The sequence below is a fragment of the Cercospora kikuchii genome, assembly GCF_019650295.1.
Source record: "Cercospora kikuchii DNA, contig_00004, whole genome shotgun sequence".
Taxonomy (NCBI): Eukaryota; Fungi; Ascomycota; class Dothideomycetes; order Mycosphaerellales; family Mycosphaerellaceae; genus Cercospora; species Cercospora kikuchii.
The window spans coordinates 3,002,041-3,014,805 of NW_025408585.1; the positions used below are offsets into that span (position 1 = coordinate 3,002,041).

General features: G+C 52.6%; 4 protein-coding genes across 4 annotated transcripts; 2 read left to right on the forward strand and 2 right to left on the reverse strand.

Moving 5' to 3' along the window:
- Positions 1-3,071: 3,071 nt before the first annotated feature.
- On the forward strand, positions 3,072-3,959 carry CKM354_000741000 (uncharacterized protein; the record flags this gene model as incomplete). The annotated part of the gene is made up of 1 exon (XM_044802758.1): positions 3,072-3,959. One exon carries the CDS (start codon positions 3,072-3,074, stop codon positions 3,957-3,959), a length of 888 nt encoding a protein of 295 aa, XP_044658693.1.
- A 2,012-nt stretch (positions 3,960-5,971) lies between these two features.
- Positions 5,972-9,263, reverse strand: CKM354_000741100 (ATP-dependent RNA helicase MTR4; the record flags this gene model as incomplete). Its single annotated transcript, XM_044802759.1, has 2 exons — positions 5,972-6,152; positions 6,199-9,263. 2 exons carry the CDS (start codon positions 9,261-9,263, stop codon positions 5,972-5,974), a joined length of 3,246 nt encoding a protein of 1,081 aa, XP_044658694.1.
- Positions 9,264-9,777: 514 nt separating this feature from the next.
- CKM354_000741200 (uncharacterized protein) lies at positions 9,778-10,716 on the forward strand (the record flags this gene model as incomplete). Its single annotated transcript, XM_044802760.1, has 1 exon — positions 9,778-10,716. The coding sequence occupies one exon, from the start codon at positions 9,778-9,780 to the stop codon at positions 10,714-10,716; it is 939 nt and encodes a 312-aa protein (XP_044658695.1).
- Positions 10,717-11,286: 570 nt separating this feature from the next.
- Positions 11,287-12,417, reverse strand: CKM354_000741300 (uncharacterized protein; the record flags this gene model as incomplete). The annotated part of the gene is made up of 2 exons (XM_044802761.1): positions 11,287-12,337; positions 12,401-12,417. The coding sequence occupies 2 exons, from the start codon at positions 12,415-12,417 to the stop codon at positions 11,287-11,289; spliced, it is 1,068 nt and encodes a 355-aa protein (XP_044658696.1).
- Between the last annotated feature and the right edge of the window lie 348 nt (positions 12,418-12,765).

Consider the following 12,765-nt stretch of genomic DNA (forward strand, 5'->3'; position numbering starts at 1 on the left):
AACAGCCGGGGCGCATAGGTTCCGACGTGCCCATGTTGCCCGGTTCTATCCTGTGCTTATAGTGCCGGAGGTCAGCCTTGCCGGTCCACGAATCGTGTGAGTTGGATGAGTTTGTTCGAACAAGATCGAGAAAAGCATGGCAAGGAGGATAACCCGGACTGGAAGGAGGTATTAGCTCTCTGCCAGGAAAGTACTTTGTCTACAGTCCTTCCATGTTCGACTGTCGTGCGTACATGTGTCCAAAGTTCGGAAGTCACATCTTGGCAAGCCGATTTTGATTGGTTCATCGGCAAAGCACAGCTTCTTCTGAGGCTGTCCCTGGTCATCCTTTAACTTACTGCGGACATTCTCTTCCGCTTCGTGTAAAATTGATGGCAAACCTCTGGTACGTACGTACTCTCCGCTTGCCCATTCGCATTGGACCAACCTGCGCGTGGTCTGTAACAAGTAAATCCGTCCTCACCACATGTCATTAGCGCGATTCAATCTTCACCAATTTTATCGACAACGGTTGACCGGCACTGAACATCTGACGCAACATAAATATTACAAGCATGCAGCATGTCAAGCTCTGCCAGCCTTGCTTCTGGCCTTGCGCTTTTAGCACATGGAATGGTAGTAGGCAAGGCTACGCGGTGTTGGCTGTAATACGATGTTCGTGGACTGTAAGTTCTAATGTGATGCTGAGAGGCTGTGAGAGAAGAGTGTTCCTGCAGCGAAGACCGCATCGCGACAGCTTGGGCCTTCTATAAGTAGAATATCTTCTCCGCAGCACTTGGCAGATATACAGAATTGAGAACATTCGAGTGTCTTGACTACGAGCCAATGAAGCTTCAGTTTTTGTGCCGACAGAAACGCACACCTCTGCATGGCCGCCGCCGCGGCGATTGCCAGCCTGAAATACGCACCAAGCGACTCGTCGCGTAGAGGGCTTTCTTTTGAGCTGCTACATGCCTCGCTACTATCGTTACTCGTCGAGATATTGCAGATTCTTTGCAAAGCGAGTCCGGAGGTCGGGAGACATGTCGCGGAGCCGTCACGACACCTCGGTCATCAGTCACCCCTGCCTGTCTCGATTTCCGAGCCCACTCTGCGCTGACTTCACATCATCAAACGTCAATGATAGGGCCTTCCATAAGTAGTATATCTTCTCCGCAGCACTGGGTCAAATGGCCCATTTTCGAGAAAAATTGCTGTCTTGACGACGAGCCAATGACGCTTCAGTTTCGTGCCGACACGAACACACACCTCTGCATCACCGCCGCCGCAGTGATTGCCAGCCTGAAATATACACCAAGCGGCTCGTCGCGTGGAGAGCTCTCTTTTGAGCTACTACATGCCTCGCCGCTATCGGACGTTGTCGAGATTTGCAAATTCTTTAGAAAAGTGAGTTCGGGGGTTGGGTCCCTTGGGAGACATGTCGCGAGCCCGCCGAGACCTGGGTCCTCAGTCACCCATGTCACCCCTGCCGTGCCCCTGCTCCGCCTGTCTCGGGGCCCGAGCCCATTCTGCTCTGACTTCACATCATCCACGAAACCTCAATCATATGCCGCACTGGAGCATTAAGCGACGAGCATCTCGTCCTGAATTCACTATCAATCTTGCACTTTGCGCATGACACTACCACCCACAACACAATAACAGCAGTCCAAGGCCATGAACGGCATCCATGTCGTACGCCTGGCCTGAGGCAGCCTCAGAGATGAACGGATTATTACACGCAATGGCAAGAGGCGTTGTCAAATTCGTGCTGTCGCTAATGCAACCAGCGAATGGGTTGGTTGCAGGCTGACAATAAATCCAACAGCCATTCGACTCTTGGATTGTGTTTTCAACGCAGCAGCCTGAAAATATCTCATCAGATCATGTTCAACGATCCCACCGGGGCTTCTTGAGAACTGCTGATACGTACTAGAGAGGTTCGAAAGAGGAATTTCAACTTGTAAATTGAAGCCGCATAGAGGCGTGGTGATCTAATCCAGCCATGCTGGACGAATCTCGGCTGCTGGGTCTGCAGATGTTGAGTTGGGACACGATGCTATTCGATGTGTCAGTTGGCGATTTCGTTGGTTTTGAACTGCTGACTACGTACATCTATCTGTGGCCGACATGTCCAGTCGAATAGGAACCCCGTAGAACGAATGATGCTTGATCATGCAGTGCAAGCCAGTGAGTCCTAGAAGTTGGGCAGACTCATGTGTTTGGAGGTGCATGCGCCGTACAGCCACGACGATGACGGCGTCTTGGCTGATGTCCTTCGCACATAGACCCGAGTGCCCAGACATAAATGCCACTGCTGGCTCATGCCTAAGATGGATAAGCGAGAATGTGTTTTGAGCGGCACAGGTAAAGTCAAATTTACTATCCAGGATCAACCTGCACGAGCTAGACTAACTCCATTCGCGAAGAGCAGTTCGGACTTGCAAAGACAAACAAACAAGCATACTTGTAGGTGACCGCAATAACAGTCAAGCATCTTCACACTCATGCCATACTCGAAGCAGGGCGCCACATATTGAGCCTCACCTATACGATGACCTGGCGTCCAACCTCAGCAACAATTTTACCTCCAGGAATCGTTGTCGACCCACTTCCTTGCTCGCCAGGAGCGGCAGATAGGCATACGAACGAGTCCTCGAGTGGTACACTCTTCACGCAACAGGGCCAATGGGCTACCTTACAAGTTAGACGCGTGGCTTCGCTCATGTGCTTGTCTCTAGCTGTGTAATACTCCGCGAAAAGGACCTAGCAACGCAACTACCTCAGAACTACCGAAGCGCAGCAACCGTGCGTCTGACTTGGGAAGTAGGCAATGGGCTTAGTCTTTGTCCCACGTCCGGCCGGATGCAGCGAATCGAGGTCGTTCTGGGAATTTGCGTTGGCATTGATGTCGACACAAAGAAAATACGTGCGATAGTAGGCAATTCCTTTGTGTGGGAGCACGCGGCTGGGACCGATAAATGCGATGACTGTCCTAATGGTGATCGAGTTCCTCCCGCTTACTTCACGAACACGGGAGACAACCCACTTGGCACTAGCTCCTACACTGACAACACTCCTCTGGCACGACCATGGCTGACACTCAGAGCATTCCTGGCCCCGAGGAGATACTCGCCTGCAAGGATATCATCTTCGAAGACGAGCAGAAAGAGGGTAGCAGCAAAGTGGTGCGGATTGGAAAGTATGCAGTCAAATACGGAGGACGAACCTCATTCCACGAAGCAAGGAACCTGGAGTTTCTTGCGAGTTACCCTCACCTTGCCGTTCCCAAATGCTACGGCCATGGCTACCTTCCTCTCGACGACGGCTTCGGCGAGCAAACGCCGTATATAATGACCGACTATATTGAAGGCCAGACCCTCGCGGAAGCATTTCCCACCCTCTCCCCTATAGACAAAAAAGAAGTTCTCCGACTCGTTCACGAGCAGGTAACTCAATACAGAAATATACCTGACCCAGGCTACCTTGGATCCGTGGGGAACAAACCCTACATCCACAATCTATTCATGATGTTCCCTGACCAAAATCCCAAAGACAAAGCCGAATACTCTGGCCCCTTCGCCACCTACCACGATTTTGTCGAGTCGTTGATGAAGCGTGCTCGCGCGAAGAAGGACGGCGAGCAGTGGATACCCACTACCGAAATCATATGTAACATGGCACGCAAAGTCCTGCGCAACCACCGTACCGTCTGGACCCATGCAGATCTCGCGCCAAAGAACATAATGCTCACGAAGCTGGGCACTAACCCCGACGATGGCAGCGGAATCTTTCGGGTAACGATTATTGATTGGGAGATTGCCGGATTCTATCCCGAGTGGTGGGAGTATGTTGAATCGCCCATCTTCTTCGGTCTCGAGGCTCCGTGGTGGAGCTATGAGCTCGAGAAAGTCGTGCAGCCGTATTATGACGAGTTTTGGGTTTATATGTTCTACTACGATTGGCTCAGATACAGATAGGAGCGCTCGGCTGCTAGACAACCACAAAATTAGAGACAGGTCTCACAGTATCCTCGAATCGTAACCCCCAGCAATTGTCTATCAAGTTTGTTGTACAGTCTTCTCAAGCGAGATGGCGGAAGGGGTGATCCCTAAGGGGTCGGGGCTGAGCCCATTTGGATATTCTGCGTAGGTATGTATGGTCGTACGTCGAAAGCATAGACATTTATCGCCCTTTAGGACTGAGATACCGCCCAATAAGCTCTCTTCGGCGACTTCCTACGCGTGATAGGATTTATCAACGTATTCGCAGGCATCACCCCTTCCGCCATCTCGCTTGAGAAGACTGTACTCTCTTCTCACCAACAGATACCTTGCTGAGTCGCTCTTTCCATGACCTCCGTTGCCCACGGGATACTGCCATCACCCGATTTCGTCACCCGAACATCCACGCTGCCACACAAAGTCTTCAAAATCTCGAAATCTCGCTCGAAGATGTTGCGGACGCAGGTCTCGTATTCATACATCGGAGAAGACACTGGGGCGGGACACCCTGCGACCTCAAGTTCTACTGACCCTGCATCTCCGCGGTCGGCTTTCTTGAGGTGATAACGGATACCGTGGTCTTTGGTCTTGCTGATGTAGATGACTGCATGGGCGTCCTGGAACGTTCCGCTCACACAAATGGAAACCCTGAATGCTTGGAACATTTTCGATCTTGTCCTTTCGTGTAGGTTGTACTTTTGAGCGACTCCTTCGATGTTTTCGCAGACTTCGAGTGGGGGACAGGAAAGCTCGTGTTGATGGCAATCTGAGCTTCGGCGTTGTGACTGGATTGGATGGGAGCTCGTCTTATATTGATGCTGTTCATGTGGTCGGTGCTACTGGAGCTTTGTAGTTGTGAATTACAGTGGTTGGATCTGCCTCATAAAATTCCAGATACACGCTTCTCTTATATGAACATTCAAGTACGGCATGGCTTTCCTTTACAATTGGAGGCGTGTTTCGATGTGGCCGATACATTCCAAAGTTGTGCAAATATCGACCAGATCTCAGGTTAGAACCAATTCAGGGGCCAGAGATAGTCTAAGACTGCGAGCCACCAAGCGGCTTGTCGAAGAGCCTCTCCAGAATAGTCCGCACTGGAGGTCGCCCGACAATAGGAAAGTCGCTTTTCCAAGCTGAGACTAGACAAAATAGGGCGCATCAGAAGAGAGTTCTATCCGAGTCAAGTCTTAGCGACCACACCGAGAAAGGCCATCGTGCTCAGATCCATTCGACTCCAAGTTTGGGGCAAAGAGACCCCAAGCATCTGGCTCATCTTGCTGAACTCGTCCGAACTTGTTCCCAGATAGGCGAACCTTATCGACAGCTGACATAACGCTCGTGAATGGTACTATTCGGCCTGGAGTCTTTGTTGTGTCTCCCATGCAGATGGTATTTGAACCCCGACAGGACTTCCTCCTTCGCCATTCCAACCTCTTCGCACCCAGCCAAGTTTGGTCGAATTCGTGCTATCGCACATGTAGACCAGTCTCGTAGCAGACGCCTCGGCAGACACATCTGCCCTACCGTCCACGAACTACCTAGAGCCTAAGCAGAAAGATGACCTACCCGAGCACTGCTCCAATATAGCGACTCTAACGACGAGTTTCGTACCCTGACCGTCACGCCCAGCGAACCTCAAGCTAGCTTATGTAGCGGAGGTCGCGGCAAGTCCGCATAATGAGTGACAGTTGTAGACCTGCTCAGAGATGTCCGACTTGGTTTAAGACAAGCCGTGGGAACAAGGAAGAAATCAGTCTAAGGTCCCGCCAGCCTCCTCGGCACCATCGTCGAGATTGCATCGCACCAAGCCCCGAAAGGCTCACAGCAATCTCTCCGGCACGAAGGTCAGGCCCGGCATGGCTAAAGCCTTTCGCGGCAATAGCAATCGTTCGGATACTACATACTACAATTTTATTGAACGCCTCTTTCCCATATCCAGTCCCGGTGGTCTCGTGCTGAAGTGTCCTGTATGTCCGATACGCATTCTACAAGTACAAACTCTGTGCGGCGACAATATCGCGTCTAACCTTGCCCAAGGCTCCTTCGAATTTCTTCTCCAGTTCCTCGGAGCCCATGACCTTGGAGGCTTGAGCCATTTGTCGTAGGAGTTCTTCGAGGCGGCGGAAAAGTCGGATCAGAGACCCTTCGTAGACATCGGTCATTTTGCTAGATGTTGTTAGCGGGAAAAAGTAAGGGCTCAGGTAGCACTCACCAAATATCGGCGAAGGATGCGCCATTGCACCAGGAGAGCACAACCTCCATCAGTTGGTGCTTGAAGGACTGAAGGTACTCTTCTTCGTTCACTAGTACCTTGCATTCCATCGAGACCTTGGCGATCTGACGTGCTTGTGCCTGGATCTCTCTGTAAGCCTTAGCCAGCTCCTCCTTGAGCGCTGGTGCCTCATCACTCTTCTCCTCGAAGATGAAAGCTGAAAGGGTGGCCGCGCATTGCTCTGGCGTGAGCTCGTTGAAGAAACGATTGAACAGCAGCTCGGAAAGCACCAGCTCATCACCAGTGGAGATCTCGCAAGCGACGCGGGCCTTTAGCTGAACGACGTCGGCATCATTGGTGAAGCCCAGACGACGAAGCACGCGCTTGCGATTCTTCAATTCGTCGAGCTGAAGAACAGCCATCGCATCTGACATCTTCTTCCGCGCCTCCTTGATCTCGCTCGTGATTGCGATCTTGGACGCGTACTGTTCGTAGAGTTCTTCCAGTCTCTCACTCTTGTGAAGTGGATGCGAGAGCAACTTGTGCTCAAGCACCTCAATCTTGCGTAGTAGCTTTTTGAAACCATCATCGTTGATCCCCATGTTCTCGATCGGGTCGAGAATCGCCACGCCATCCGGAAAGCGACGAGCCACTTCCTCGAGGGCCTTTCGAACGGTGTTTCGTTGCTCAGTCGTTCTAAGATCGTTAAGCAAGAACACGCGAAGGTGTCCCACGCTGTCGATGATGCCGTTCATGACTGGTACGACTTCCATCTTGCCCTTCTCGCCAGGTGCGCAAGGGCGGACTCCAGGTGGCAAATCGTCCTTGAGTTGGCTGGAAGGGACCGATGTACTGTCAGCAGCAACGTTGAGAAGCACATCGACAATGACAGACTGCCCAGCTTGGACATCGTCTTCATTCTGACCTCGGCCTGGCTTGACGCGGACGAAATTAACGACCGCGCCCCAGCCAAAGTCGTAGTTCTTGTATTTCACCTTAACCAGGCGACCAGATTGCAGGAACTTGCACAGATATTGCGGATGGGTAATAACCTGCTTCATCTCAGCAGAATAAGTGTCCAGATTCTGCCTGAGATCGTAGTATTCCTTCACCTGTGGCTCGTCTTCGATGATCACATCTGCACGCTTCTGCTCAAGCTCAGTGAGTTGCTTCTCCAAGCCTGAGACAGATGCTGCATTCTGGAATTGGAAGAAGCAGCGCTCCAACATGAATTCCGGACTGATTCCTTCGACACGCATCAGATTGAGAATCATGTTGTAGCCAAGATGGAATGCCGAATTAAGCTTGTCTTGTTCACCCTTGACAATCTCTTTAGCGACTGGTGGGTCCATCTTTTCGTCAATCATCATGATCACAATACCGCGCTCATCGAGACCACGACGACCAGCACGGCCAGACATTTGAATGAACTCCGAGGGTGTTACCCATCGCTGCGTGATGCCGTCGAACTTGCGCACAGATGTGAACACAACTGTCTTGGCAGGCATGTTGAGACCAATGGAGAAGGTTTCGGTCGCAAACAGGACTTTGATCAGGCCTTCCTGGAACAAAATCTCGATCGTCTCCTTGAGGATGGGCAGCAAGCCTGAGTGGTGAATACCAATACCACGACGAAGAAGTGGCAGGATGTGCTGGATCTGTGGGAGCTGCTTGTCTTCCTCCGACAGCATCTCGATGGCCGAGTCAAAGACCTTCGACACCATCGCCTTCTCAGACTCATCGTTGAACGCCAGTTGAGACATTTGCAGAGCATAGTTCTCGCACTCGCGCTTCGAAAAGGAGAAGACGATGACGGGGTTGTAGTTCTTCATCATGATCATCTTGACGATCTTGTAGATGTCAGTCGGGCCATCCTTGCGGCCTCCCTTGTTCGTCTTCTTGTCTTTGCCTTTGCCTTTGCGCTTCGCCATTGGATCGGATCCATCGTCACCCGCCTTCTCTGCGATCGCAGCCATAGCCTTGTTGAAGTTCTCCTCCCTGAACACAGCCTTCTCATCGACGATCAGGTGTATGCCATCGGCACCAGCTGGGAAGAAGTAGTGTTGAAGAGGCGTAGGTCGAAAGTCGGTATACACCACGTGGCATGGTTGATTGTGCGTCTTGGTGATCCACTCGGCGAACTGCATGGCGTTGGGGATAGTGGCGGACAGGAAGACGTAGCGAACCTTGTCGGGGAGCAGGATGATCGTCTCTTCCCACACAACACCTCTCGTCTTGTCTCTCATGTAGTGTACCTCGTCGAACACCACCCACGCGACTTCGCGCATGATCTCACTACCGCGGTACAGCATAGACCTCAGAATCTCAGTCGTCATGACCAAGCAGGTCGCTGTAGGGTTGATGGTGACATCTCCAGTCATCAACCCACAGTCGCCGAACTCTGCCTGGAACTCACGGTACTTCTGGTTGCTGAGCGCCTTGATGGGACTCGTGTAGATGACACGCTGATTGTTCTTCAGACACTGCGCGATCGCATATTCTGCCACCACTGTCTTTCCTGCTGAAGTGTGCGCCGAGACCAACACACTCTCATTGCGCTCGATGGATGCAATCGAAACCTCTTGGAAAGGATCCAGAGCAAAGGGCCATGTCCGCGCCGGGTTCTCTGGCCGCTTGTGTTGTGAAATGGGCACATATTCGCAGTCCGGCGGCAGGGACACTTGATGGCGCACTTGATGCTTGATCGTCACGGCACTGCCCTCTTGTTGTGCCTGTAATCCTGCCGCCGCCGCAACCTCGCGCTGCTGTTCTGTCTCAAACTCGTCTGTCACCACCGGCTCGGGTTCGTCCTCCAGTCGTGGTCGCTTCTGCCCGCGGGCATCGGTGTCGTCTCCTTTTGGCGTGTTGCCATTGGCGTCTCCAGCAAAGTCCCTCGCCTCCGTCTTCGAGCCGGCTGCTGCTGGCGACACACTCGAAGCGTCGGTCATGCTCGTGTCGCCGCCATTCTGCTTGACATCACCGTTCAGTGACCTCTTCTTGCCGGCCTTTTTGGTGTTGGCCGCCTGAGGCTTGTCCTCGAACACGTCGAACAAGTCGTCGTCCATCGTCGCGCAGCCTGGTGTCGGTGTGGCAGGGCCGTTGGCTGTGCCAGGTAATGATGTCGTGCTGCAGGTCACTTCATCTTGGATCGGAAAAAGTCCTGAAGCGCACCGCCAAGACCAGCAACGGCACCTCCCGAACAGACCACCGCGCGAACCTTCGTGCTTGGCTCAGCCTCCGCCATCGCCATCCTCCTCTTCCTCCGATCTTCACTTGCATGCTATAAACAGATATATTGTGAGGCGGAAGCACGTGAGAGGAGGCGCTGTTGATCATGGCCCTCTGGACGCCTCTCAGCCCAGCATCGGCGCCCTCACGGCCTCGTGAACCACCACTGCGTCGCCATGCGAACCAACACATGGAGCGTCGGCGCAGCAGTCAGTGCATATGAAGGAGCCGTAGGAGTCTTATCAAGAGGTTGTTGGGTTTCCTGGTTCTTTTCTTCACCCCTCCAGCATCCTTGTGTAACAGTCGCAGCAATCCTCGTTTCTGCACGCTTATCGCTGTACAGCTGCGAACATGGAGTATGGAGTTGTGGTCGGCATTGCTACTGGCTCAGTAGCCGTAGCTTCACTTATTGTTCTGGCAATTGTCTATCTCGTTCGCAAGCGACGCCGACGGAACATTGATAAGAGTCTGGGCACTCAGATGTTCTTTCTCCCACCAACAATCAAGGTTGTCAGCGATGAAGACCTTGAAAAACAACGAGACCCTCCTGTGCAAGAAGTGGCTTCGCATCGTCCGCAGATGGGTCACTCGCCAACACTGAAATCGATCAAGCCCACAACACGCACTCGCTCCTCATCTACGGAAAGCCATGTCATATCGCCACTTTCCCCAAGCACGACGGTCGCGAATACTGCCAGCCTCTCCAGAACATCAACGATCACCAACAACAACGGAGGCTGCAATGGCAATCAAAACAATGCACAATACCAGGCATACACTCCACCCCCATCTTCCGTGCCTCAAATCCCAGAGGTCCCACCCCTGCCTTCGAGTCTTGTTCCCGGAAGCAGCACCACTCCCCCGCTGAGTGGCTGGTTGCCGCCATCTCCCACCACCCTGGACGTCCCATCCCGGAAGGTCTCCCCGCTGTCTCTATCTAGTGGGAGTAGCTCCCGACGCTTGTCGCCCGTGCAATACCCACCTCCCGCTCGACAAGTATCTCCACTACCCAGCACACCCGAAGTTCGACAAATCTCGCCATTACCAGGGCTCCCACGCCCCACCATCTCAAGGCGATCAACGACTGATCCTACCATATCCAATTCTCTCTACAGTATTGCTGAGACTGCGGCGGCCCCTGCGCCTAGGACTCGGTACTACAGCGCAGAGAATAAAACGAGACAGTCGTTAATCCACATTCCGGACACGCAAAATGCTCTGCCCGAATTGCCAGGCTGCGAGCCGGCTCCTGTGAAGAAGCACAATTCCTGGCATTCCCTTCGTCCGTGAACACGGCCATCCTCGGATGAGTGCACACCGCCCAGTACGAGTAGGACTATCCCGCACATGGCCATCGGACGTCCGTCGTCCAAGCCAGTGTTACCACATACACGTGGTCCGGGCAGAACACGAGGTCTTGCACAATCCATTTCAGACAATTCCATGGTGTTCCACGTGAACACTTCGTTCGACCTGAACACGTCTCCAGAGAGTGGCTTGCATGTGGGCGCGTCAGCAGCCACAGCGCCATGTTTGGGACCAAGACAGGAGATGAGGCTGCAATGTCCGGCGCCGTAAAATAACGCGCGGAGGGCCGGAAAAGTGGTGTAGGATAAGTTTGGTCGGGTGGGAGTCACATTGACGCCGACACGATGTGTCCGAAAGGCCAGACGCTGCCAAGACTCGCCGACCCAACAGTCCGGCTTGTTCTTGGTGAGATGAGTTGCAGCAGTAATGAAACATTACATGTGTGATGACTGCCTGTCCACGGGTTATTGCAGTGCGGACGTTTGCTCTCAATATTAGCTGGACCCTAGAATAGCAATTGTAACATGCTATTCATACAATCTATCAACTTCGCTATCTTCCTGCAGGTAGCTGCTGAGGCGACGGGCCATCAAGTAGAATGTTGATAAATGCCTCCGCCTCCTGCGCCGTACCCGCAGCATTCATCCTCTTCAACGCATTCCTCTGCGCCTCCAGCACCTCCGGCTGCTCAATAACATCCTTCATCACCTCCCCCTCCTTCATCCAATAATCATCCACCCTCCTCCTCAACCCGGCATCCCTCACAACTCCGTTCCTAACAACCCCCACCCCCCTCGCCTTAAACAATGTCCCCTCCAAAACCTTCACCTGATCTCTCAACCTCTCCCCCGCCGACCCCCCACCAACCCACGCCCTCCCCGTAGCCTGAGCCCAAACACACCACCCCAACCCAGCATCAACAGCCGCAACCCCAATCCCCCTCCAAACCCTCATCTTCCAAAACAAGAAATCCACATCATTATACCTCACACTCCTCAAATTTCTCGCATCATCATAATTCACCACAAAATAAACTTCCAACACCGCAACAACCATCCCCAAAATCACAGCGATAGTCCTCCATTTCGCTCCTTCAGTTCCACACCACGTCCCACTCGTCGCGATCCCCAACGCAAACAAATGCGCCAGATGCGGTCCTAGAAGTCCAGGCAGCGCATAAAGAAAGAAATTCCTCCCCATATCAATCTCCCCAACTTGACCCAGCGTATTCTCGATCAAGACATTAGGTCCATATCTCACATACAATAACCTCGCCTCTAATCCCCCAGCGTCAAAAACTTCGCGGAGCTTTTGATCGGTTCCCGTAACAGGTCGTAAAGCTCCCAGTCGAGTTAAGAGAACTCCGCCAGAAGTGTGGAGACGACTTTGAGTGAGGCGGAAAATGTTCTCGGGTGCGAAGATGGGGAGTGTAGAGAGGAAAGCTACGACGCCAGAAGTGAAGAGGATCCCGAGTGCGATTGAGGCGCTGGAGGACAAGGGCTTGATTGAAGAGGCATTCGAAGGCCGGTTCTTGATGCTTCGGTAGAAAGCTATTGCTTTGGGGAGGATGAGTGGTCCGAGGAAGAGGACGAGGGATTGGATTCTGTGAGATGGAGGTCAGTATTTGCGCGCGTTGTGTTTTCGAGATTAGGATGGGTTGACTTACGTCCCCCAAGAAACCATCTTCGCGGTTCCGTCTTCGTCAAACTCTTGTTGCTGTGTTGTTCATGCGCGAACATGCGAAGAAAGGTAGGAACGTGGTCTGTACGACGGCGAAAGTGAACGTAACACTTGGCGCTCGGTTTCGGACGGGCCAGCCGAAAACGCCAGACCAAGTGGCCGATGCAAGATGCGACCCAAGATCAACAAGCGTGATCGACACTGCAAGCAGAACGCGGTGGATCAACAATGCATTTTGCTAGCATGTGAAAAGAGAAGATCAGTTGAATCTCACTTCACTCATAATGAGAAAATAGAAGTAATCGCAGAATTGCAGAGGGTAGAGTTGTTTCATTTCCGTCCATCAAGCAT